This window comes from Rhinoraja longicauda, chromosome 19, assembly GCF_053455715.1.
Source record: "Rhinoraja longicauda isolate Sanriku21f chromosome 19, sRhiLon1.1, whole genome shotgun sequence".
Taxonomy (NCBI): Eukaryota; Metazoa; Chordata; class Chondrichthyes; order Rajiformes; family Arhynchobatidae; genus Rhinoraja; species Rhinoraja longicauda.
The window spans coordinates 16,883,154-16,910,332 of NC_135971.1; the positions used below are offsets into that span (position 1 = coordinate 16,883,154).

General features: G+C 46.1%; 1 protein-coding gene across 1 annotated transcript; it reads left to right on the forward strand.

The window, feature by feature from the left end:
• Positions 1-2,197: 2,197 nt before the first annotated feature.
• LOC144602867 (zinc-binding protein A33-like) lies at positions 2,198-25,242 on the forward strand. The gene is made up of 5 exons (XM_078415988.1): positions 2,198-2,203; positions 8,266-8,361; positions 12,374-12,607; positions 13,920-14,055; positions 24,193-25,242. Exons 1-5 carry the CDS (start codon positions 2,198-2,200, stop codon positions 24,720-24,722), a joined length of 1,002 nt encoding a protein of 333 aa, XP_078272114.1. The 3' UTR covers positions 24,723-25,242.
• The last annotated feature ends 1,937 nt before the right edge of the window (positions 25,243-27,179 follow it).

Genomic DNA, 27,179 nt, shown 5'->3' on the forward strand with positions numbered 1-27,179 from the left:
TCGGCATAGCAGTGGAAAGAAATGCCGTGCCTTTGAATGATTTGGCCAAGGGGGAGCATGTATAGAGCGAAGAGAATGGGGCCTAGGATGGAGCCTTGTGGAACTCCGCAGGAGAGGCTAGCTGGAGAAGAGGAATAACTGCCTATGTTGATGGTGAAACTCCTATCTTTCAGGAAGGAAACGAACCAGCTCAGGGCAGTGCCATCAATGCAAACCGCGTACCGGAGACGGTCAATAAGGATGGCGTGGTCCACTGTATCGAACGCTGCGTCAGGGATATCAGGTCCCTGATGTCAGGAACATCCCTGTAAAGCGTATTTGAGTGTTTGAAAAGCGCTATATAAATGTAATGCATTATTATTATTATTATTATTATCATTGGCTCCAAGAGCAGCCCTGCCTGCCCCCACAGCGATGCCACACTGACCAACGAGCTAAACACCTTCTTTGCCCGCTTCGAAACTGGCAACACCACCTTGAGTGGAAGAACCCCAGCCAAGGCGGAGGGACTGGTCTTAACATTGAGCACACAGGAAGTACAACGCGCTCTGCTAGGGCTCAACCCACGCAAGGCTGCAGGCCCGGATGGAGTTCAAGGAAGGGTACTTAGGGACTGTGCTGAACAGTTGGCTGAGCTATTCACCAGGATCTTTAACCTGTCACTATCTCTGGCTACGGCCCCCAAATGCCTGAAGTCGGCTATCATAGTGCTGGTGCCCAAAAAAGCAAAGATCACCAACCTGAACGACTACCGCCCGGTTGTCCTAACTCCTATAGTCATGAAGTGCTTTGAAAGGCTGGTCCTCTCACACGCCAAATCCAGCATCCTTGCCTCACTGGACCCACGTCAATTTACATACAGGGCAAACAGATCCACAGAGGACGCCATCTCTCTGGCCCTTCACACTGTCCTGACTCACCTGGAGAGACAGGACACGTACGTGAGGATGCTATTCATTCAATATAGCTTCACACACGACCGTGTTCCTGCATTCGACACCAACACCATTGTCAAGTTTGCAGACGACACAACGGTGATCGGGCTGATCAACGGTGATGAAACAAAATACAGAGCGGAGGTGCAGAACCTGGTGGACTGGTGCTCGGATAACAATCTGTCCCTAAATACAACCAAGACCAAGGAGCTGATCATCAACTTCCGTAGGTCACACAACGGGGATCTTTATCAATGGGGACAATGTGGAGAGAGTGTCCAGCTTCAATTTTCTGGGCACTCACATTTCGGAGGACCTAACATGGTCCAATAACACTGCTGCGCTGGTCAAGAAGGCACAGCAACGACTGTTCAATCTAAGAACACTGAAGAAGTCTGGTCTGCCCCAACAGCTGCTGACGACATTCTACCGCTGCACCATAGAGAGCATCCTAACGCATGACATCCCTGTGTGGTACCTCAGCTGCATGGAGGCAGAGAGGAAAGCTCTTCAGCGGGTAGTCCATAGAGTTCAGAGGACCATCGGAACACAGCTACCAGCCTTGGAGGGCATCTACAACACACGACGCCTCAGAAAAGCCACCAGCATCCACAAAGACTCTTCACACCCCTGCAACAGTCTGTTCGAACTTGTACCATCGGGCAGACGATACAAGGCCTTCTATGCCCGCACCTCCAGACTCAGGAACAGCATCGTCCCCAGAGCCATAGCTGCTATGAACCGGTCCTGCTGAGCTGAATGGTCACATCGCACAGTGATCCGGCACAGACCTACTTACACTTTATACTGTTTTAAAACTGTTCTAATTTTGTTTCACTGGGATGTATAAATTAATACTGATTAGCTAATTCATTTATTGCATCGTATGGGAGGCGCATTCCCAATCTCGTTGTACCCCTGTACAATGACAATAAAGCTATATTGTATTGTATTGTATTGTAAAACGTTTTTTCTCACATCAGTTTTAAATGGCCTCCCCATTATTCTCAGACTGTGGCCCCTGGTTCTAGACTCCCCCAACATTGGTAACATTTTCCTGCATCTAGCTTGTCCAGTCCTTTTATAATTTTACTAGACCAAGTGGACTCGTTTGGGCCCATTCCTCGTAGAGAGGAACAGGGAAGAGAAGAGGGTGTGGTCACTGAGTGAGCACTGGGGGGAAATTGTGAAACTTTAAAATCTCTCTAGCTTTACAAATGTAACTCCAATTTGAGTGAGAGTGGTTTCATTATATGCCCAGGATGATGGTGAGTAAGGTGGTGCAAAAAGCGTGGTGCTACGGTGTACCGTTTTGGCTGTGCGAACGACAAAAGTTATGCTGCGCACATACACACATAAACACGGACTAGTAATAGATAGATATGTTTCTATATGATCCGCACTCATCCTTCTAAACTCCTGCGAATACAAGCCTAATCCAGTGAATACAAGCCTAATGTAGGTACATTGGCTGGGTGTAACGTGTACGATTGTACCTAGTGCGTGTGGTGTAGTCAAACAAAATTGAAACCCAGGCCGTTGCTCATTCAGAGTTCAGTTGTAGCTTTGATGGTGGTGCGCCTATAAAGCTGCAGCGAGCAGGATCCTGGTTGTGGCTGTTCATATGGTGCGCAAGTGACTGATAAACACCCTCTATCGCAAACACCTCCTTCCAAGCTCAGCGCACGAATAGATGGCTGGGGCTTATTTTGCCACTGCATGTGAGGTTTTATGTAGAGAGATTCCGGGTTAAGAGTCCGGGACACAGTCGAGTTGGGCGGATGGTTAGATCACATGAGCGCACACCGAAGATGGACACAAAAAGCTGGAGTAACTCAGCGGGACGGGCGGCATTTCTGGAGAGAAGGAATGGGTGACGTTTCGGGTCGAGACCATTCTTCAGACTTCTGTCCCGAAACGTCACCCAGTTTAAGAATAAGGGGTTGGCCATTTAGAACTAAGATGAGGAAAAAAAAAATCACCCAAAGAGTTGTGAATCTGTGGAATTCTCTGCCACAGAAGGCAGTGGAGGCCAATTCACTGGAAGTTTTTCAAGAAAGAGTTAGATAGAGCTCCGAGGGCTAACAGAATCAATGGATATGAGGAGAAAGCAGGCACGGGTAACTGATTGTGGATGATCAGCCATGATCACATATTTCCACTGGCTCCCAGCACAGTACAGAATCAACTTCAATCTCCTCCTATTCAAAAAAAAAACCCTAAACGGGCTTGCCCCCCCCCCCCCGCCACTATATAAAAACTCTTCTAACCCACCACTCTATCTCCAGGTCCCTCAGGTCGGCAAACTTGGGGCTACTGACTATCCCGCTGTCTAGGCTTAAGCTCAGGGGTGACCGCGCTTTTGCGGTTGCAGCTCCTAGACTGTTGAACAGCATCCCTCTCCCCATCAGAACTGCCCTCTCCATCGACTCCTTTAAGTCCAGGCTCAAAACCTATTTCTACTCCCTAGCGTTTGAGACCCTCTGAGGGGGCGCTGTGAACTGTTTATGTAAGGGAAAATCGGAAGTGTGAGTATTGCAGTATAGCAAATGGGATTACAGAGGCATGAGGCAGGAGCTGGCCAGAATTGACTGGAAGGAGGCCCTTGCAGGGAAGACGGTGGAACAGCAATGGCATGTATTCCTGGGAATAATGCAGAAGTTGCAGGATCAATTTATCCCAAAGAGGAGGAAAGATTCCAAGGGGAGTAAGAGGCACCCGTGGCTGACAAGGGAAGTCAAGGACAGCATAAAAATAAAAGAGCAGAAGTACAACAAAGCAAAGAAGAGTGGGAAGCCAGAGGATTGGGATTCTTTTAAAGAGCAACAGAAGATGACTAAGAAGGCAACACGGGGAGAAAAGATGAGGTACGAGGGTAAACTAGCCAATAATATAAAGGAGGATAGTAAAAGCTTTTTTAGGTATGTGAAGAGGAAAAAAATAGTGAAGGCAAATGTGGGTCCCTTGAAGACAGATGCGGGGGAATTTATTATGGGGAACAGGGAAATGGCAGACGAGTTGAACCGGTACTTTGGATCTGTCTTCATTAAGGAAGATACAAGCAATCTCCCAGATGTTCTAGTGGCCAGAGATCCTAGGGTGACGGAGGAACTGAAGGAAATCCACATTAGACAGGAAATGGTGTTGGGTAGACTGATGGGACTAAAGGCTGATAAATCCCCAGGGCCTGATGGTCTGCATCCCAGGGTACCTAATGAGGTGGCGCTAGAAATTGTGGACGCATTGGTGATTATTTTCCAATGTTCTATAGATTCAGGATCAGTTCCTATGGATTGGAGTGTAGCTAATGTTGTCCCACCTTTTAAGAAAGGAGGGACAGAGAAAACGGGAAATTATAGACCAGTTAATCTTATATCAGTGGTGAGGAAGATGCTGGAGACAATTATAAAAGACGAAATTGCGGAGCATTTGGATAGTAGTAACAGGATCGTTCTGAGTCAGCATGGATTTAGGAAGGGGAAATCATGCTTGACTAATCTTTTGGAATTCTTTGAGGATGTAACTAGGAAAATTGACAGGGGAGAGCCGGTGGATATGGTGTACCTCGACACAGAAAGCCACATAGGTTCCACATAGGAGATTAGTGGGCAAAATTAGAGCACATGGTATTGGAGGTAGGGTACTGACATGGATAGAAAATTGGTTGACAGACAGAAAGCATAGAGTGGGGATAAATGGGTCCCTTTCAGAATGGCAGGCAGTGACTAGTGGGGTACCGCAAGGCTCGGTGCTGGGACCGCAGCTATTTACAATATACATTAATGACTTGGATGAAGGAATTAAAAGTACCATTCGCAAATTTGCAGATGATACAAAGCTGGGTGGTAGTGTGAACTGTGAGGAAGATGCTAAGAGGTTGCAGGGTGACTTGGACAGGTTGTGTGAGTGGGCGGATGCATGGCAGATGCAGTTTAATGTGGATAAGTGTGAGGTTATCCACTTTGGTGGTAAGAATAGGAAGGTAGAGTATTATCTGAATGGTGTCAAGTTAGGAACAGGGGACGTACAACGCGATCTGGGTGTCTTAGTGCATCAGTCACTGAAAGGAAGCATGCAGGTACAGCAGGCAGTGAAGAAAGTTGAGTATAGGAGCAAAGACTGGAGCGACTAGGCTTGTATACACTGGAATTTAGAAGGATGAGAGGGGATCTTATCGAAACGTATAAGATTATTAAGGGGTTGAACACGTTAGAGGCAGGAAACACGTTCCCAATGTTGGGGGAGTCCAGAACAAGGGGCCAAGTTTAAGAATAAGGGGTAAGCCATTTAGATCGGCGATACGGAAAAACTTTTTCAGTCAGAGAGTTGTGAATCTGTGGAATTCTCTGCCTCAGAAGGCAGTGGAGGCCAATTCTCTGAATGCATTCAAGAGAGAGCTAGATAGAGCTCTTAAGGATAGCGGAGTGAGGGGATATGGGGAGAAGGCAGGAACGGGGTACTGATTGAGAATGATCAGCCATGATCACATTGAATGGCGGTGCTGGCTCGAAGGGCCGAATGGCCTACTCCAGCACCTATTGTCTATTGAATATTGGAAATGGTAGATACAAGAAATCTGTTGAAATGTAATGGGGGTTAAAAAAACAACAACAAAGTGCTGGACGAACTCAGCGGGCCAGGCAGCATCTGTGGAGGGAAATGGACAGATCACGCTTTAGGGTCAGGACCCTTGTTTGGTCTGAAGAAGGATTTCCAAGAGCTACAGGTCTGTTATATCTGAGTGAAAGAATTGGTATTGATGTCGTACGTAAGAGGGCGGTAAAAGTCTGACTCGGGAGGTGTAAATAGGAGGGAGGAATGAAATTTGAAATTATTGAAGAGAGAAGAATAAAGCTGAATGTTGGTAGTGGGAAATACAATGGTTCTCTCGGTGTTGATGGCCATGTGGAACTAGAACTGGCTCTTCGGCCCACATAGAACGTGGAACAGTACAATGCCAAGCTAATCTCAACTGTTTCCTCTAGTAGCTCCGGTTTTCTCCCACATCCCAAAGACGTGCGGGTTTGTAGATTAGTTGGCTCCTGTGAAGTAGCCCCTGTTGTATAGAGTGTTGGTGATAAACAGCGGGAATATGATTTAATAAGTGACTTTTGTGACCTGTTACCACACCTGCGGCCCAAACCAAATGCATGGCTTAAAACGTTGAGGCTTCAAAATGTGGAATAGAAGCAAAAAACGCTCCAAATACACAGCAGGTCAGGCAGCAACAGCAAGGTGAAACAGACCTTACATTTCAGATCTAATACTGATGACCAATGGTGTTCAACCTGAGTCATTAACTCCGTTTCTTTCTCTACATAAGCTAACCGGCCTACTGACTATTTCTTGCATCTTACTGTACGTCTTCATTTAGGATTTTCAGCATCTGCGTTTTTATTTTAGATTTTCCAGTTCAATGGTCAATTGGAATGTGAGTCTGCCCGTAAACTGCCAAGAAAAAACCCCAGAAAGCCTTGGTGGCATTCAGCAGGTCGGGCAGTATACGGTATTTGGAAAGAGAAGACTTAATATTTCTGAGGTACTGTGGAGCAGCGGGAAGAGCCGGTGCCTCACAGGGCCAGGGAGCCGGGTTCGACCCTGACCTCGGCTGCGGACTGTTACATAGAAACAGAAAATCGGCGCAGGAGGCCATTTGGCCCTTCGAGCCAGAACCACATTTTCATTGTAATCATGGATGATCATCCACAATCAGTAACCCGTGCCTGCCTTCTCCGCATATCCTTTGATTCCACTAGCCCGTAGAGCTCTATTTAATTCTCTTTTAAATTCATCCAGTCAATTGGCCTCCACTACCTTCTGTGGCAGAGAATCCCACAAATTCACAACTCTCTGGATGAATAAGTCACTTCTCACCTCAGTTTCAAATGGCCTCCCCTTTATTCTTTGGCTGTGACCCCTGGTTCTGTACTCCCCCAACGTAGGGAACATTTTTTCTCTATCTAGATTATACAGTAGGAGGTAGTTGGGCAGGGACTATCACAACATTTACGAAGCAGTTGGACAGATACATGGATAGGGCTGGTTTGGAGGGATATGGGCCAAACGCGGGCACTGCAGGTCGGTCCAAGAACCTAATGGTTGTGGGGGAGGAGCTGGGAATGGGAGCTGTAATGAACCTGTCGGTTTAGTTGATGGTCACAAAGAACTAGATCTGTCCCTTCAGCCCACATCAGACTATGCAATGCCACCACTCCAGCAGCACGTTCCAGGCACCCACCACCCTGTGTAATAAAACATGACCCTTGAAACTTGCCCCCACTGTCTTTTCGTCAGAGCCGAGAAGGAAGGGGGCGGCGCGGGGGCGCCTGCTGCCTCGTGCGGCGGGACCTGGTTCGCCGCTGCGGGGAAATATAGACAGTTCCATAAACATCCCGCAACTTTCTCAGCCCCAGAAACGTGGCGACTCTCTCTGTACTGCCTGGGGGAGGTCTGTATTTTACCGGATTGCATGCAAAAGCAAAGCATTTCACGGTCCCATGGTTCATGTGACAATGGAGTATAATTCGCTCATTAAGTTGAATACAAGTTGGCACATGAGACTGTTAAATAAAATAACAGTGTTTGCTGTAGAAATAATATAATTGTGCAGCCTAATATAATGAACAATTCACGATGGGAAACACTGATGTATTTAGTTGAAGGGAATGAAATTTACCCGCAGCTTATTACATATAACATCCACTTGCTGGTCAGGGCTGTGATTGACGGGGCTGAGCTCCGCCTCCCCTCAGCCGTGCCCCGATACTGCAAGGGTTCAGCAGCTGCGCGAAAGGGAACGCGTTTTGAACCAGGAAGTTAAAATGGCTTCGAAAGACCAGGTCGAGAGTTTAACCGAGGAGGTAGTTTGTCCCATCTGCCTGGATTTCTTCACCGATCCGGTGTCACTGGAGTGTGGGCACTACTTCTGCCGCTCCTGTATCACACAGAGTTGGGACAGGGAGGAGAGAAACTCCTGCCCGGAATGTAGAGAGGTGTTTACAGACCGCACCCTCAGGGTGAGTCGGGCCTTGGCGAGACTGGCTGAGAAAACTCGAACACTGAGCCTGAATCGGGAAATATTTCCAGAGAAGGAAAGTAAACTTCACTGCGAGAAACATCAGGAAGAACTGAAGCTGTTTTGTGAAACTGACAAGAAGCTGATCTGTGTGGTTTGTCGAGATGCGCGGGAACACAGAGATCACCGCTTCATGCCGGTAGATGAAGCTGTTGAAGTCTTTAAGGTAAAAGCAAACCGATTTTAATCACATCATTTTAATTCAATTTTTATTGTTCAAAAATTTAATGTTCTGATTCCCAAACACAATTCCAGGATCAGGTGAAATCTTCCATCCAGTCTCTCACAAAATATAAATCAGGGATCCAGCAAATGGAGCAGCAACAGAAAGAGAAGATTTCTGGAGTTCTGGTGAGGCTTTTAAGTTTCGATTTCCTGATCTTGCGCAGGTTTGATCCCTGTGATACGTGTAATAACAGGGCAGCGCAGTGACACAAGTAGTGCTGCTGTCTCCTAGTTCTGGTGAGCGGGTTCGATCCTGACCTCGGACGCTGCCCGTGTGGTTCACGCCTTCTCCCTGTGAGCGGCGGATTCCTTCCACGTCCCCAACGTGTAGTACGTGACGTCATTTTAGTAAGCAAAACCCTCCTCTCGCCGTGTAATCAGTGTTGTGGGGGAACAGTATGTGTGATGATCCAATCAAAGTGCAGAAAATATCTCATCTATCAACTCGCATTTTTTTGTTATTTTTAAATGTTTTCCCCCTGCTAAATTTATCTGATGTTATTTTCTCACTGTGTCTGCCCATTTCCCTCCCATCCTTCCTCCCCAGTCCCCTCTTTTGTGCAATTTCCCTTGTACTGCTCAGACACACACTCAGCACAAATTCAACTTAAATATATGTATATATATATGTAGATATGAATGTGTGCTTGTGTATGTGTGTTTGTGTGTGAGAGGCAAGATGGAGATAAATAGATCTCAAAGTTCCTTCTCGTGGATCAGAAGCAACTTTGATTTAAAGCAACGCTCTATTTCTCTCTTCATCTTATTTTTCATATGATGTACATAAACCATAAAGGCGATTCAACCTTTATGGTTTATATATATATATATATACGCATAGATATATGTCTAGTTTCTTTCTAGTGATTTCCTCTAATTATTTGTTTAGCAACCTTTTTACTTTCAATCTCTCTCTCTCTTTTTCTCTGTATATATATATTATTATTAAAATTTTATTAAGCAGACTCATGGTCCATTAGAATACACATACAGCACACAGTATATACATATAAAATTAAATTAAATTAGAAAAGGCAACAATACCAATGTTTCCACATAGGTGACAGGTATCTCACGGCACTGAAACCAGGATTTACCAGCAGCACATTGATGGAATTCTGAGAACCATTCAATCGGCATATAAATTTAAACATGAGATTCCTCAACAGGGCATGAAACGTATTGACTCCTGCACTAAAAAACAGTTCCCTTGCACTGCACCACCTTGGCTTTCTAAGCAATATGCGCATGCAGTCATTATAAGCAACCTTAAGTTTATGAATGCTTGACTTATTAAACTTTATCCACAAAGGAGCAGTGTAAAGAGGAGTACAGTACGCTCTAAACAGGTTTATCTTGACATTTCCTGAGCACCAGTGGAATTTCCTAACCAACATGTGAGCTTGTGCATACAACATGCGGCGCTGTCTATACATGTCCTCATCATCAGACATTTGATCTGTGATGACATGTCCCAGATACTTAGCTTTACAGCAGACAGATAGAACCTGCCCTGACAGGTAAAATGATGGGAAGACTAGATCTTTGTCCCCTTTTACTTTACAAATCATGACAACGCTCTTTTTAGCATTGTATTTCACGTCAAATTGGACACCATACTCAGAGCATATATTCAACATCTGCTGAAACCCAGCACTGCTAGGAGAAAAAACCGCCAGATCATCGGCATACATAAGGTGGTTTACACATATATATATATATATATATATATATATATATATATATACATATATATATATATATATATATATATATATATATACACAAATATAAAATCAGTCATTCACACACTTCTCAGCACATGGTTCTCCCTATCATGATCACTGTTCTCTCACATACATTTCATTAGGGCCTACCCATACACATTCGCAATCAGTGACATCAAACTTATTTCCAGAAATCCTAATATTGTGAATAAAATAACTATGGACACATGTCAAGATATTTTATCATTATTTTCATTCTACATTAGTATAATAAAATGTAATGCTTACATACCTGCACTTATATAGAAGTGCTAGCTTTCGACAGGAGTAATGTACATTGCTACCATAGTTTAGTTTTGAATTTAACATATAATTGAGGGGGCCGGTGCAATATAGTGCTGACCCTCACTTTTGTAATGAGTTACATGCATTGACACGATACTTACCCACTACCCTACAACCTGTGAAAAAATCATATTTAAATTCAACCGATAAGTTGGTCAAATAACATAGGCACCTTCTTGTTTTTTTTGTGATTTGTGTTTTTTTCAAATGTGAATATCTCATAACGACCCATTTGTGGGTTAGCAGTATATTGCACCAATCCCCTTTAATTTTACATCATTCATAAATGAACTTCATAAACAAGGATAACACTTTTTATTTCTGTCATTCATGGTAAGATTTACATCATTTTATGTGCAAGATATACAGGGTTGCACTGTTTCGCATGTCAGCTAACCAATGAAATGATCAGGCCCTGATTTATACCAGCTCTTCACCTTCCCCCCTTTGTCTGAAGAAGGGTCCCAACATGAAACATCACCCATCCTTTTTCTCCAGAAATGCTGCCTGACCCGGTGACTTACTCCACCACTGTGTCTATTTGAATTGGATTCATGCTTCTGTACCGTATCAGGCAGCATTTGTCATTTTAGTGGCTGTCAAGGATTTTTAACTAATCAATTCACCAACTCAAATTTTCTTGGCTCTAAGTATAAAGTTAAATGTCTTTTCAATTATATTGTGGATACAGTAGAGTTCTATTGTTTGCAAATGCCTAATCTCTGCTTCCATGCCTTTTTAAAATAAAACAAAAAGAGATACAGCTCATGGAGGTGAAATTAAAATTAACAGAGAAAGCAAAGATGAACAGTTCATTAAATATGATCAATTGGCCTGATACAGACAGTGGATCTCTAGTGCAAATATTCAATGTAACATCCAAAGTTTAAAGATCACGAAGCAGCAACTCTTCAAGAAATAGTTATAGATGTCAACTATCAACCCATCCAAGAAGTTGAACAAACATAATTGTTTGCAAACATTTTATATACGAAGAAATTGCAGAGAGTTGTAAACACAGCCCAGTCTGGCACACAGAATCTGCTTACTAAAATGGCACTGAAATTTACCCATGACCTACTACAGTTTTTAGAGTCGGGTGGTCTATCTTGCTCCTCTAGTATCTTTGGTCCCCAATACATGCTGGTTCAAAGGTTAATCGGTAAATGTAAATTATCCCTGCGAATGTGGGTGGTGGGCGGATGAATGAGAATTAATGGGTACGTGAAAAGGAATAGGCAGCAGGGAATTAAAGTCATAAGGAACGGGGCCATTCGGCCCACCACATCTACAGCACCATTCAATCTTGGCTGACCTATCTCTCCTTCCAGACCACACTCTCATGCCTTCTCCCCATAATCTCTGACACCTGTACTATTGAAGAATCTATCTATCTTTGCCTTAAAAATATCCATAGCCTTCTATGGCAAACAATTCCACAGATTCTCCACCCTCTGACTAAAGAAATTTCTATCTTCCTAAAAGAATGTCCTTTAATTCCAAGACTTTGACTTTGAGTCCTGGATTCTCCCATTAGTTAAAATATCCTCTCCACATCCATTCTATCCAAACCTTTCACTATTCTGTATGTTTCAATTAGGTCCCCCTCATTCTCTGAAACTTCAGCGAGTGCAGGCCCAGTGCTGACAAACGATCATCATAGGTTAACCCACTCTTTCCTGGGATCATTCTTGTAAACCTCCTCTGGACCCTCTCCAGAGCCAGCACATCTTTCCTCAGATATGGTGCCCAAAATTGTTCACAATATTACAAATGCGGCCTTACCAGCGCCTTATGGAGCCTCAACATTACATCCCTGCTTTTGTATACAAGCCCTCTTGAAATAAATGCTGGCACAGAGTTTGCTTTCCTTACTATCGATTCGACTTGCAGATTAACTTTTTGGGAATCCAACACCAGCACTCCCAAATCCCTTTGCACCACCATTTTCTGGATTCTGACCCCCATCTAGAAAATAATCTATGCCTTTATTCCTACCACCAAAATGCACGACTCCACACTTTGAGATTTTGATGAAATATTGATCTTCACCTTTCATTTCACAGGAACAGTCACACAACCTTCAGTCCAAGATCACATCCGAGTTTGCTGAAATGCACCAGATTCTCTCTGAGAAAGAGCAGCGTGTACTGATAGATATCCGGGAGGAAGAGAAGAAGATTCTAAATGCAATGGAGAAAAATCTTCGAGAAATTGAAGAGAATTTAAATTCCATTCAGGAGGAACTCTGTAAGTTGCAGCAGCAGATGGATCAAAAGGACAGTGTGGTGTTTCTGAAGGTGAGGGGTTACACTACAGTCCGGTGAAGTGAAAGTGCAGTCACAAAATGGTGGGTGACATTTCTGAAATAAATGCTGCATTTACCGGTAATTGAGAACTGGGTAAATGTTTCATCTGTTCCAGTTGTTGTTGTTCCCAAACTAATTGGCCTCCCACATTATCTATGGGATCTCAGGACTGCCTAGCCGGAATGTAGAGAGGAGTTTGTATTCTGTAGAGCTCAAAACTACGACGGCTGAATCTATACCTGATCCGAAGGAACACGAATGAACAGAGGGCAGTAAATCTCTGGGATTCTCCAACCCACAGACTCTGAGAGGTTTAACCTGTTAGACATATTTATACCAGGGGAAGATACATTTTTGAAAATTTGGGGAACTGAAATCAAAGGGAATGGGACAAAGCGGAGGAGTTCAGTCCTTGGCTGGATCAGCCATGACCACATTGTGGGGATTAACATTGAAATCTAGAACGTGGCCCACACACAGCAGATTGATCATCTATATCCGGTTCCCATCAGCAGTGGGCGGTCACCTTGGGGGAATTTGCTCTGTTTGTTTTACCCACCTTTGTTCACCAAGAATGACATCTCATTCTACATCATAGACCAGGCCATTCAGCCCATCCTATCCAGTCAAGATTTCTGCTCCTCTCAACATCCCTCCCATCTACTCACCACACCCGGTAACAGTACCTTGAATACCAGGAGTGCTCACGTATTTATCCCGCTTGCCCTTAAATTATCTCTGCTGTTGGCTTCAGTCCCTCCAATGCAAGTGAGGTCCATGTTCTCATGACTGTATTCCTTTCAGTATTTATTGAAGACCACGTTACATTTCAGCATTGATTTTTGCTCTCCCATCGATTAGGGATATTTCATCCCCCCCCCCCATTTAAATCCACCGCTAATCTTAAATTCTATCTTATCATTCCTGACATCTTCTCCAGATAATATTCGTCGACCTGTTCATTCTTTGCATTGAGCTCCACCCTCTCAGTTCTGGCATCATTCTCATGAACACTCCTTGTGCTATTCCCCATCGTTCTACATCTCTATGGCAATATCAGCTTTCTATCTGCATGGCTGCGGCGATAAGAGTTGGGAAATGGGAATTATCAGAGTGTTGTGGAAATGTGGAGAAATTCCCGCTGTCGGAATGAGGACGTAACATCTCAGTCAATTGAGATTTGTGTTTTATTTCTTTCAGGAGGAAGCCGGTCGCAAGCGAAGGTAGGACATGCTCTTGATGGAAACATTGTAAGTTTTTGTGGATCAACTCAAAACATTTCTGATGCTCAGTTGATAAACAGCTGTTAAATATTCGCAGGGTTCGTGATGAAGCCAAACCACTGTCGGTGGTAGACGATGCCTTGCCAATTGAAAAGTTTAATTGCCCTGTTTCATTGAACACAGCATTTAAAGAAACATCTAATGACTTCAAGCAAGGTAAAGCTTATACCTTTTCCATTGTTCTTGTTCCTGACATCTTTAAGTAACAGGTGTACGAAGGAACTGCAGACGCATGTTTAAATCGAAGGCAGGCACAAAATTCTGAAGTAACTCAGCGAGAAAGGCAGCATCTCTGTGGAGAAGGAATAGGTGACTTTTCGGGTCGAGACCCTTCTTCAGTCTGAAGAAGGGTCTCGACCCAAAATGTCACTCATTCCTTCTCTCCAGAGATGCTGCTTGTCCCTCTGAGTTACTCCAGCATTTCAATTGTGTCTATCTTTAAGTAATACTTAGATGCAAAGATTAATGGTATTTTGGACTGAAGGGAAATTGAAGATTTGATCTCCCACCAAGCTCATCTGCTGGGAAGAATCACAGAGTCTGAGAGCTTTGCAGCACAGCAACAGGCCCTTTGACTCGACTCGACCATGCCAACCAAGTTGCCCAACCAAGCTAGCCCCACTTGCCTGAGTCTGGCTCATATCCTTCCAAGTCTTTCCTATCCACGTATCTACCCAATTCTCTGTAAACTGTTGTAATTGTATCTGCCTCAACCACTTCCTCTGTCAGATCGTTCCACATCTACACTACCCACTGACAGAAAAACCTGCTCCTCGGGTCCTTTTTATTGTTCCCAATCTCACCTTAAACTGATGCGCTCGAGGTTTAGACTCTCCGACCTTGGGTAAAGTATTGTGGCTAATCATCTTAACTGTGCATCTTATACACATCGATAATGTTCCTCTGACAGGCTCCCAAGAAAAAATGTCCCAGTCTGAATAGTCTGATCCACGATTGAGTAGATTAACCTATGATGAGCATAAGAAAATAACTGCAGGTGCTGGTACAAATCGATTTATTCACAAAAAGCTGGAGTAACTCAGCAGGTCAGGCAGCATCTCGGGAGAGAAGGAATGGGTGATGTTTCGGGTTGAGACCCTTCTTCAGACTGATGTCAGGGGGGCGGGACAAAGGAAGGATATAGGTGGAGACAGGAAGATAGAGGGAGATCTGGGAAGAAGGAGGGGAAGGGAGGGACAGAGGAGCTATCTAAAGTTGGAGAAGTCGATGTTCATACCACCGGGCTGCAAACTGCCCAGGCGAAATATGAGGTGCTGCTCCTCCAACTTCCGGCGGGCCTCACTATGGCACTGGAGGAGGCCCATGACAGAAAGGTCAGACTGGGAATGGGAGGGGGAGTTAAAGTGCTCGGCCACCGGGAGATCAGTTTTGTTAATGCGGACCGAGCGCAGGTGTTCAGCGAAGCGATCGCCGAGCCTGCGCTTGGTTTCGCCGATGTAAATAAGTTGACATCTAGAGCAGCGGATGCAATAGATGAGGTTGGAGGAGGTGCAGGTGAACCTTTGTCTCACCTGGAAAGACTGTTTGGGTCCTTGAATGGAGTTGAGGGGGGAGGTAAAGGGACAGGTGTTGCATCTCGTGGGGTTGGAGGGGAAAGTGCCCGGGGTTGGGGTGGTTTGAGTAGAAAGGGACGAGTGGACCAGGGAGTTACGGAGGGAACGGTCTCTGCGGAACGCAGAGAGGGGAGGGGATGGGAAGATATGGCCAGTGGTGGGGTCCCGTTGTAGGTGACAGAAATGTTGGTGGATGATATGTTGGATCCGCTGGCTGGTGGGGTGGAAGGTGAGAACGAGGGGGATTCTGTCCTTGTTGCGAGTGGGGGGAGGGGGAGCAAGAGCGGAGCTGCGGGATGTAGAAGAGACCCTAGTGAGAGCCTCATCTACAATGGCGGAGGGGAAGCCCCGTTTTCTGAAGAACGAGGACATCTCGGAAGCCTCATCTGTGAAATACCTCATCCCGGGCGCAGATGCGGCGTAGATGGAGGAATTGGGAGTAGGGGATAGACTTTTTGCAGGGGACCGGGTGGGAAGAAGTTTAGTCCAGATAGCTGTGCGAGTCGGTGGGTTTATAGTAAATGTCCGTCACTAGTCTGTCTCCTGTGATGGAGATGGTGAGGTCCAGAAACGGGAGGGAGATGTCAGAGATAGTCCAGGTATATTTAAGGGCAGGATGGAAATTGGAGGTGAAGTGTATGAAGTCAGTGAGTTCTGCACAGGTGCAAGAGGTAGCACCAATGCAGTCGTCGATGTAGCTGAGGTAGATTTCGGGAATGGGGCCAGTGTACGTCTGGAACAGGGATTGTTCGACGTACCCGACAAAGAGGCAGGCGTAGCTAGGGCCCATGCGAGTGCCCATAGCTACGCCTCTGGTTTGGAGGAAGTGGGAGGAGTCAAAGGAGAAGTTGTTGAGGGTAAGAACCAGCTCTGCTAGGCGGAGGAGAACGTTGGTCGATGGGGATTGGCTGGTTCTACGGTCGAGGAAGAAACGGAGGGCTTCTAGACCATCCTTGTGGGGGATGGAAGTGTAGAGTGACTGGACATCCATGGTGAAGATGAGGGAGTGGGGGCCTGGGAACCGGAAGTTATCAAGGAGCCTATGATGAGCGTTTGTCGGCATTAGGCCTGTACTCACTGGAATTTAAAATGAGGGGGGACCTCATTGAAAAATACAGAATAGTGAAAGGCTTGGATAGAATGCATGTGGAGAGGATGTTTCCATTAGTGACAGAGTCTAGGACTAAAGGTCATAGCCTCAGAATTAAAGGATGTACTTTTAGGAAGGAGATAGATAGAGCTCTTAAGGATAGCGGAGTCAGGGGGTATGGGGAGAAGCCAGGAACGGGATACTGATTGAGAATGATCAGCCATGATCACATTGAAGGGCCGAATGGCCTCCTCCTGCACCTATTGTCTATTGAGATAAGGGGAAATGTTTTTAATCAGAGGGTGGTGAATTTGTGGAATTCATTGCCACAGAAGGCTGTGGAGGCTGTCGTGGTTTTCTTTAGCTTCGAAATTAAGACAGGCAACACGGAGAATTCCTCGAGAAGTTAAAAGCCTTTATTTGCAAACAACGGCTGGAACAATCAGGAAGTCAACCGCATGACTGTCCTGACTGTTCACTTAGTACATCGGGCAGTCTATATTTATAGGATTATTCCAAACCTTATCTTCTTTACATTACCTCATACCCACACTCCTGCTCTATAATAATTCATTCCTTTGCAGTCCTCCTGTCTGGTGTGCCACCATTAAATCCCATTTACTGCCTTACCCTTATCTTAATACTCTTATCTCTTCACACTCCCCCACCCATATTTTCTATTCTAGTCCATCCATCCTCCCAAGACATATGTCTTCTCTTCTCTTGCCATCATTATCTTTCATCCAAATGTGACAAGGCAAAGAGATAATGGTATACAGGCAATCCCTAAGTCAAAGGTTACCAAAGTAGGAATGCCTAAGGATTAAGTCTAAGGACCCAAATATGGAACAAGGGATCTAAGGACTGCTAACTGAGGAATAATGCCAGTCTAACTGAGGAATGCCTAAGAATACACATGCTACACAGTTAACACTTGAATGTCTGAATTTCGTGCACTATACAAAACATATACTCCCATATATCCCCCTTTGAGACCTACATGGTCTCACAGAAAAAGAAAACTAACAGTCGCACATGTCATTGGCTTACGGCATAAACCTGATCATTATTAGCCCCCACTTCAGGGTGTTGAGATATATAATGTGCAGCTCGTCAGTGTTCTTCCTCTATCATACTAAAGTCCTGGGTCACTAGGCCAAAACCCCACCCCCATTTGCCTGGGGTAGGAAAAAAGACCCAGCTACCCTTACAATCTATATCCCAAGTACTCCTCCAATGCAATTTGGTCGTCATTATAGTATTCTATCGGCGGGTCTGCTTTCCTTGGAGGGTAGACGCGCTCTTATCCTGGAACAACGGGAACTGCTTCACAGTAGCTTGCACGAGGAGAGATTTGATACATGGAAAAACACAACACAATATTATAGCAATTACAAGCAGGGCGATTTCAATAGACATCCCTTTTCTTAATGTCCCTTCGATTCCGCACCTGCTCCCCTGACCCTAGCAGGGCAACGTTAGGACCAGTCTGGTTCTGCCAAGTCCAAGTCTGCAAAGTCGAGGACTTCCAGGTTTGAGTTGGAAGAAGCAATCGTGGCCTCCCCCATGTCGCCTCCACCCATATTGTCGCGAGGAGGACAGGCGCCCACAACCTCATTTTCAACAACCTCAGAGTGACTAATGTCCCCCAAGACTTCCTTTATGATCTGGTCAATGCTTGATCCTTCCCCTGCGTCTTCGTTCTCACGCTCGCTTACCTCTTCTCCTGTATTTTCGTTCTCTTGCCCGCTTACCTCGAGGTTATTCACAGGTTGTGCCTGTGGGACAGTCCTTGTACAATGATTGAGATGGTACCATGTACCTGGACGGCAGTCAGTGAGGCTTTAGTTACCGTGAACGGTCGTTCCCTTCTTGGCTCATTCCACCTTCGTCGAAAAGCTCGCACATAAACCTGATCTCTGGGTTTAATAGGCCCTTCTTCCTGGTCCACCTCTGGCTCCCTTTGCTTTTCCTGTGTATAAATAGACTTGTGTATCATAGTTAACTGTTGCATGTATTGTTTCACTTCCACCTCTAATTGTTCCAGGCTTGGTCCCTTGTAAGGACCTCTCCATCTGGGTATCGGCATGGGTCTGCCAGTGAGCATTTTGTGTGGTGTTAAATGAGTTATTTGATTAGTTTGCATGCGACAGCTCATTAATGCCAGTGGCAGGGCATCGATTCAATTTAACTTTGTGGTTGCGCAAATCTTATTCAACTTAGCTTTCAACGTTCCATTAACCCTTTCTACCATGCCCTGAGACTGAGGGTGGAACACACACTCAAATCTTTGTTTCACTCTTAGGGTTTGCAGCACCAACTTAACTGTTTTTTGCATAAAAGCCGCTCCATTGTCGGAACCGATTTCGGTCGGTATGCCGAATCGTGGGATGACCTTGTCAGTCGGAAACTTGACTACAGTTCCTGCACCCACATCTTTAGACGGTATCGCCTCCGCCCATCTGCTAAATCTATCTATTACTACCAGCATGTATCTTTTCCCTCTTACCGTTTTCAGCATGTCCACATAGTCGATCACCAAGTGTCTAAAGGGTCCTCCAGGCACAGGTATATGACCTATACGTGTTATTAACATATCGGTAATACTATTTCTCTATTGCTCATTTTCAAACTTACGGGGGTTGTGCATCGTGTTAACTGTGTTTTTCCCGACAACCCTACAGTTTTAACAAATTTCCCTGACATGGGAAGGTGGGAGGCATACTGCGGCTGTACACAAGTATATGTGGCTCCAGTGTCTATCATCATAGGTGTTAACCGTCCTCCCAAAATTATCTGAACCATGGGTTCTTCTTCTGCCTCTCGCGTTATCATTGGGTAAAGTCCCTTCCCATCCGGGTTCTCTGGGCACCCCTAATATCTAGCATGGGGATTCATGAGTCCAATTGGGCCTCCAGACGGGCCCGTTGGGGCCGATCCTGTGTTAAAACACTGTTCACCCCCTGTGGGTTCCTGTTGGTATGGACCGGGCCATGGACGGTGTGGGCAGTCCCTCCTCAGGTGCCCTACCTGATTACATCCCCAACATGTTTTATCAACTGCCCATCTACTTACTGGCCTTCCTCGTCCCCTTCCTTGCGTCCCCCCTTGGGGGCCCCAGGCCTGTCGGGGCTGATTTCCTGATTTATTTTGTCCCTGATAGGGCATTTGAGGAAACGTTCCCCCAAAGACATTTATTATTGGCATGGGATTCTCTGGCCTCTGCCTGGCTCTGTCATAGGACCCACAATGCATCGGTGCATTGTTTATTTCTGCTGTTTCAGCCGGGTCTGTTGTTACTGCCAGCATTTACTTTCCTTTTTCACGTTCTTTCTTTTTCAGTTCTTCTAGTTGCATTTGCATCACTTTTCTCTGCACCTCTTCGTGCTGGTCCGCCAGTCTTTGTCTATCCTTACGATATTTGTCGACTGCATGAACCAGTTGGTCCCTGAACTGGGAGTGGGATATGGTTGACAATCCCACCACCTCTTCCAGTCTGGACTTAACCTGAGGGGGCGTGGCGTCCACCACAGAGGTCCGAAACAAAGTGGTCATCAACTCACTACCGTCTATTTGTTGTTCGGTTTCACTTTTTCAGTTGATCCTCCAAATAGGCTGCTGGGTTCTCCGTGTCCCCCAGCGGGTCTCCCCTCAATGTCTTTAAGTCCACCTTGTGCGGGTAACAGTCTCTGAGGGCCTGCCATACCCTCGGTCTGACTAGGTCAAATGACTGGCCATCAATCATCGGGTTATTTGCGTTTTTTATCCCAGCCATTTCAAACAGCTCTGCTAATTTCGTGGTTCCCATTACCTTCACCAGTAGTGCCTTCAAATCTCCCATAGCCAATAACCGTCCCATAGTTTCCTCCTCAAAGGCCCTAATCCATTTTCCTGCCCCGTCATATATGTTGGGCAAGGCGTTTCTCAGCCCTTCTAGGTCTCGGGTCACCCAAGGAATATACTGGGTTTGTCCTGCCTTTTTCAGAAGTAATGGCATCATTCTCCCCCTCAGTTCCTGTATCCCGTTTGGCATCTCTTGTTGTGGTTCTACCTGTATGCTTTCCCACCTCATTCTTCTCTGGGTATACCCCTGGCTTTCCTTTCTTTCTCTTTCCATATCTTTTTCCATCTCCCTCATCTCTATCTCTAAGCGCTTCATGGATGCCTCTATTTCCCTTCTACACTCCCTTGTTCTTTCCCCATCACTTTCTAATTGTGCTTCATTCTCACAGTTTTGCCTTCTCTCTGATGCCTGCTGATTACTCGCCTGTGTTTCTGCGTTGCTGTATCCCTCATACTCCTCATTTGCTGCCTGACTGGTCTCATAAATCTTTCTGTCCCTGAGGTCCTGCAGCCTTCTGATGTCTGCTTCTCGTTCCCGTGCTTCTTGCTTCATCCTTTCCTTTTCTCGCTGCCCCCTTCTGTCTATATTCCTTTATGTCTTGCTCATCATTTCAAACTGCGACTTCTCCCTCTATCTCCACTATCCCTTTCACCAAAAGGCACTGCTTTATTCCGTCCTGGCTGGAATAGGGAGGGGGATACCCAGGGTCCCTTAGGCTGGGGTACAGAGTTGATTTTTTCTCCTGAAGCTCCTGACTTTCATGCTGTTTTTCGGGTTTTTCACCCTTGTTTGGGGTGGTATTCTTTTCCTGGTATGCTTTCCTCAGCCTCTCTCCTATTCTAAACAATTTAAGCACGTCTAGTTCTTTTTCCTTTTTCGTTACTCGGATTTCTGATTTATCCTTAGGCCTATAGTTCTTAATTAACACTTCCATTTCATCACACGTGTTTGTATCAAACGTGCCTTCCTTGGGCCATTTCGTAGCCAATTTTTTCGTCCTTTTTTCCCATTTTTCAGAATGTTTTTTAATATCCTCTTTGGATACGGGGAATTTCTTACTTAGTAGTTCAACTGCAGTTATTGTATTCATTGTACTCGTCTTATTTTAGTGCACTTGGTCAGTCCGTTTAAATGCAGTCCTTGTTCTCACTCCGTTCCATCTCTATGGTCACTATACTACCTACTACGCTATTTCTATCTTCTACAGTTCTACTATATTCCTTTAATATTTTGCAATTTTATTTTTTAATGTTATCCAATTATTCCAATTCTGGTTCTGCCCGTACAGACCCGTACTCACTTAGGGCGGTATCCACAGATCATCTGATCCTGCCCGTACAGACCCCTAGCTAAACACAGTGGTATCCACAGGACGCCTTATCTTACTTGTGCAGATCCCTAGTTAATTAGAGCGGTATCCACAGGACGTTTTATCCTGCCCGTCCAGACCACTAGCCAACCAGTCCCCTATCCTCTTAGGGCGGTATCCACAAGGTCTTATTGACGTCACACAATCTTACTCGACTATTATCCACTTACCCCACTGCGCAGCCTTCTCAAGCAATCCTCCGGGTCTCATTTAAAAAAAAGTAATTTAACGATAGGTTCTGTTGGATCGGAGAGGCCCTTGGACCGCCTGGGCGCCCCTGTGCCACCAGTGGTCCCCGTTTTCAACAGGCTATTAGTCCAAATAAAGCGGAAAACAACCTACTTTTTTTGTTTTTGTGGGTGGCCACCCTTTCTCCTGTTGTCCCGGGGAGCCCCTGACGGGCTTGGAAGCAGTTATGGAGAACAGGAAATGGTGCCATCTTAGATCAGTCAGGATCACATTGAATGGTGGAGTCGGCCTGAGGAGTGGAGCCTACTCCTCCTGCTATTTTCTTGTGATCTTTAGTTTTTTTCATACCTACAGCATAATAAACCTTACACAGAGTTGAATGCGGCAAAGATTGACAATCCTTGTCCCTGCGACAATGATTTTGCTGTGCGGTGTGAGATTGGGTAGTCTAGGCCTGTGTACTCGAGCGTTTGGGTGTATTAGAGGAGATCTCGGTGAAACACAGAGCCCTTACAGGGCTCAGTGGGATGGATGCAGGGAGGATGGTTCCCCTGTCAGATGGGTCTGGAGAGCGAGCACTCTCTCAGAATGTGGGCCGCACCGTGTAGGACAGAGATAAGGAGACATTACTGCACGCAGAGACTGAGGAACGACCCTGCACCGGTGGCTGTGGAGTCATTCAGTGCTCTTGGACCTGAGAGCCATGGTTGTACATTACAGAGGCTGGCCCTTCGGCCCATTGTGTCCATGACCATCTTTTCCCAGTTATACTAATCGATTTGCCCACATTCCATCGGCATTCTTCTGCACCTCAACTATTTAAATATCTCCTATATAGCGATGATATCTCACTCCACCACATCCTCTGTAGCATGTTCCAGATATCACCCACTCTCAGTGTAAATCTATGTACTAAACCTCTCGTTTGTTTGTTTGTTCGTTCCTGAACTACAGACAAAAAGGTACACGATAGTGCGACAATTTTAGGCCCACCTTACTTACCGTCGTCCCTTTGGTGCGAATGGAAAGAGTTTAATTGAAATGGGTGTTATATTTTTTAAGTTATTCACATTTTAAAGTTTAAATTTATCTCCCAGGGAGGTGGGAGGGAGGGGGGAGGAGAGGGTGCTGCATCAATGCAGGAGAGGTTTGGGCCCAACTTGGTCTAGTAAAACCTAAATCTCAGATATACTTTAAAATTCCTTGCTCTCAATATAAACCTGCACTCTCGTGATTTGATATCTCTGAATGCAAATAAGGTTTAGATAATTACCCTGCATCCTGCTGTAGACTTTGACAACATTTCCCACTATCCACAATTTTTGCTTCCTCCACAAACTTACTAATCACACCTCCCACATTCACATCCAAGCCATGATCATATAACATGAACAGCAAAGGTTGCAGCACCGATCTCTGCTGCACACCACCAGTCACAGATCTCCAAGCAGAAAAATCACCCTTCTACCGCTACCTTCTACCTCCAACCACCAAGCCAATTGTACATCCATTTCACCAGCTCGCCTTGGCTCCCACCTGCCTTCGCTTTCTGGACCAACCTTACACGCGGAATATTGTCAAGTCCCTCAGTGAAGTTCATATATTGGTTCACAATGAGATCAGTGTGTTAGTTGTACACACCCATCAAATCCACCCGTGAATGCGCTCTCTTTCAACGACCCCACAACCACAAGTCTCCACCCATTCTGTCTAACACCTGATCATTCAACCTCTGCTTCCTTCCACAGTCCAAGCCAACCCTCCCTCTCTCTCACCCTCCACTCAAAGAAACAGGGGCAGGTCATCTGGTCCCTCACATCTGCCCCCATTCACTATGATCATGGCAATTCCACCCCACACCTCTACCTCCTCTTTAACAACCTCAAATTACAGCTCACCTCAATCTCCACTTGCTCCAAACTGCCTCCAAATCTGAATAACCCGCTTCATTCCCCCATCACCACCGCAATCTCGCAATCCTCCTCACTCTCTGCACTCGTCCACCCTCCCCTCCTCTCGAAATTCCCCTCTCCATCTCTGGATAAAAACTCCGGGGAAGATGTCTTTTGTCCACCCGCTGTGGTCGGAGTGAAACCCCGGGCAAGGATTCAGTTGTCCGCCCGCCTGTGCCTGAGGCCGAGCGGCCTCTCCCCCGGTCCCGGGGCCGCGCTGCCCGAGTCTCCCCCCGACCCCCGGGGACTCTCTGATTCTCTGCTTCTCCCCCCAGTCTCCGTCACCCTGGATGTGGAAACAGCGGGTCCGGGGCTCGAGGTGTCTGAGGATCGGAAGAGGGTGAGATGGACCTGGTCCCGGAGGAGTCTCCCTGACACCGGGAAGAGGTTTACAGTCAGTCGGTGTGTGCTGGGATCGGAGGGATTCACATCGGGGAGACATTACTGGGAGGTGGAGGTGGCGGGGAGTGAGTGGTGGAGTCTGGGAGTCGCCGCAGAGTCTGTGGAGAGGAAGAGACTGGTCACACAGACCCCGGAGACTGGAGTCTGGAGCATCGGGCGGTGGGGTGACGAGTTTGATGCATTCACCTCCCCTCCATCCCGTCTCCCCGCCCGTCCCATCCCCGGGAGGGTGGGAGTTTATCTCAGTTACGAGTCCGGGACAGTTTCATTTTACGACGCGGACACCAAGTCCCAAATCCACACCTTCACTGGGAATAAATTCACGGAGAAACTTTATCCTTTCTTCTGGATGGGGGATGGAAACTGGCTGAGAATCTGCTCCGGTTCCGCTCCGGGTGTGTAAAAGGGTCGGGTCCCGGGACCGGCGTCAGGAGCGGGGCTCAGGGGCTGTGGGGCAGAAGCCCGGTGGACAACAGGTCGGCGCTGAACGGCTCCCATTTAATCCCCAAATTCCGCGTCGTAAAACCCCCAGTGAGCGCGGAAATAAAACCAGGGGGGATGTAAATGTGGGAAAAGAGAAATAAACAGCAAGTGGAATCAGAGCTGTCGATCCGTTCATTTCAACGCGTTAACTGCGTCCGTCAACGGAACAGAAATCCTTTTTTGTAATTTTGTGTCTTGTTGCTTTTATTTTCGTATGGCTTTATGGTAATTCGCATATCACTGTACCTTAATTGGTACACGTGACAAAAAAATACCTTTGAAATCTATATCTCTAAAACTTACTAAAGCTTACTTGGAGAATTTAATGCTTTTAAACTAGCTCTTGTTCATACCTTATCTCTGTTTCTGATTATCGTGTAATGAGGATCTGTGATGAATGAATGAATGAATGAATGAATGAATGAATGAATAAAATTTTATTTTCATTCAAAACTATACAGACGAGTGCATATTTGAATGAAATTCCGTTGCAACTGGCTTCAATGTAACACCAAATAATAAAAATTGATTAAAGAAAAATAAATAAATAAGTGACTCGCATATAAAATAATGGCGGTGGATCATTGTGAATTCAAGAGTCTGATGGCTCGGGGGAAGAAGCTATTGCAGAACCTGACTGTTCTGCTCCGTATGCTGCAGTACCTTTGACCAGAGGGCAGCAGGGTGAACAGTCCATGATGGAGATGGGTGGGGTCTTTAATAATGTTGTTGGCCTTGGACAAGCAGCGTTTGTGTGCAATGTCCTGGATGGAAGGAAGTCAAGACCCGATGATTTTCTCAGCCGTCCTCACCACTCTCTGCACCGACTTCCAGGCTGAGGCTTTGCAGTCCCCAGACCAGACAGAGATGCAGTTGGTCAGTATGCTCTCTATGATGCCCCTGTAGAAAGTGGTGAGGATGGGATGGGGGAGGTGTGCTCTTGTCATCTGGCGCAGAAAGTGCAAATGCTGCTAGGCTCTCTTGACTAGAGCTGCAGTGTTTAGGGACCAGGTCAGACTGTCTGTGATCTGCACCCCCAGGAACTTAGTGCTACTGACTACCTCCACCGCAGTGTCACTGATGTGGAGTGGTGTGTGCCTGCAACGTTTTCTCCTGAAGTCAACGATGATCTCCTTTGTTTTTGCGACATTCAGGACCAGATTACTCATGTTGCACCAGTCCACCAGTTGTTTCACCTGTAAGCCAGTTCTTTGTCGTCCCGGATAATGCCCACCACTGTTGTGTCATCCGTGAACCTCATGATGTAGTTTGTACTGAACCTGGCACAACAGTCGTGGGTCATCAGGGTAAACAGCAGTGGACTCAGGACACAGCCCTGAGGGGAACCGGTGCTCAGAGAGATGATGTTGGAGATGTTGTTTCCAACCCGCACAGACGGGGGTCTGTCAGTGAGGAAGTCCAGTAGCCAGTTACACAAAGGGGTGCTCAGGCCCAGTGGACACAATTCTCTTAACACAGTAGCGCAGCGGTAGAGTTGCTGCTTTACAGCGAATGCAGCGCCGGAGACTCAGGTTCGATCCTGACTACGGGTGCTGTACTGTAAGGAGTTTGTACGTTCTCCCCTTGACCTGCGTGGGTTTTCTCCGAGATCTTCGGTTTCCTCCCACACTCCAAAGACGTACAGGTATGTAGGTTAATTGGCTGGGTAAAATGTAAAAATTGTCCCTAGTGGGTGTAGGATAGTGTAAATGTGCGGGGATCACTGGGCGGCACGGACTTGGAGGGCCGAAAAGGCCTGTTTACGGCTGTATATATATGATATGATATGAAGTGCTGAGGGATGATCGTGTTGAATGCTGAACTGAAGTCCAAGAACAGCATTCGCACATATGTGTTCTTGTCCTCCAGATGTGCCAGGCTCAGGTGGAGTGCAGAGGATATGGAGTCCTCTGTGGAGCGGTTTGGCCGGTAAGCAAACTGCAACGGGTCAAGTGTGGGGGTGGGGGGGGGGTGTCTGGAGATGATATGGTCCTTGACCAGCCTCTCGAAGCACTTCATCATTATGGGAGTGAGTGCTACAGGGCGGTAATCGTTGAGACAAGTGATTGTGGATTTTGTTTGGCACTGGTATGATGGTAGCAGTCTTGAAGCACGATGGGACAATAGCGTGGATCAGCGAGGTGTTGAAGATGTGAGTGAGGACATGTGCCAGCTGATCAGCACATTCCCTGAGCACCCGGCCTGGTATGTTATCAGGGCCTGCTGCCTTCCGTGCGCTGACTCTTCTTAGGGTCCTCCAGACATCTGCTGTGTCGAGACTGAGTGCCTTGTCATCATGGTGAGGAATAGCTTTCCTCGCAGGTGTGATGTTGAGCGCCTCGAACCGTCCAAATTATTTTTTGAGTTCATTGAGAAA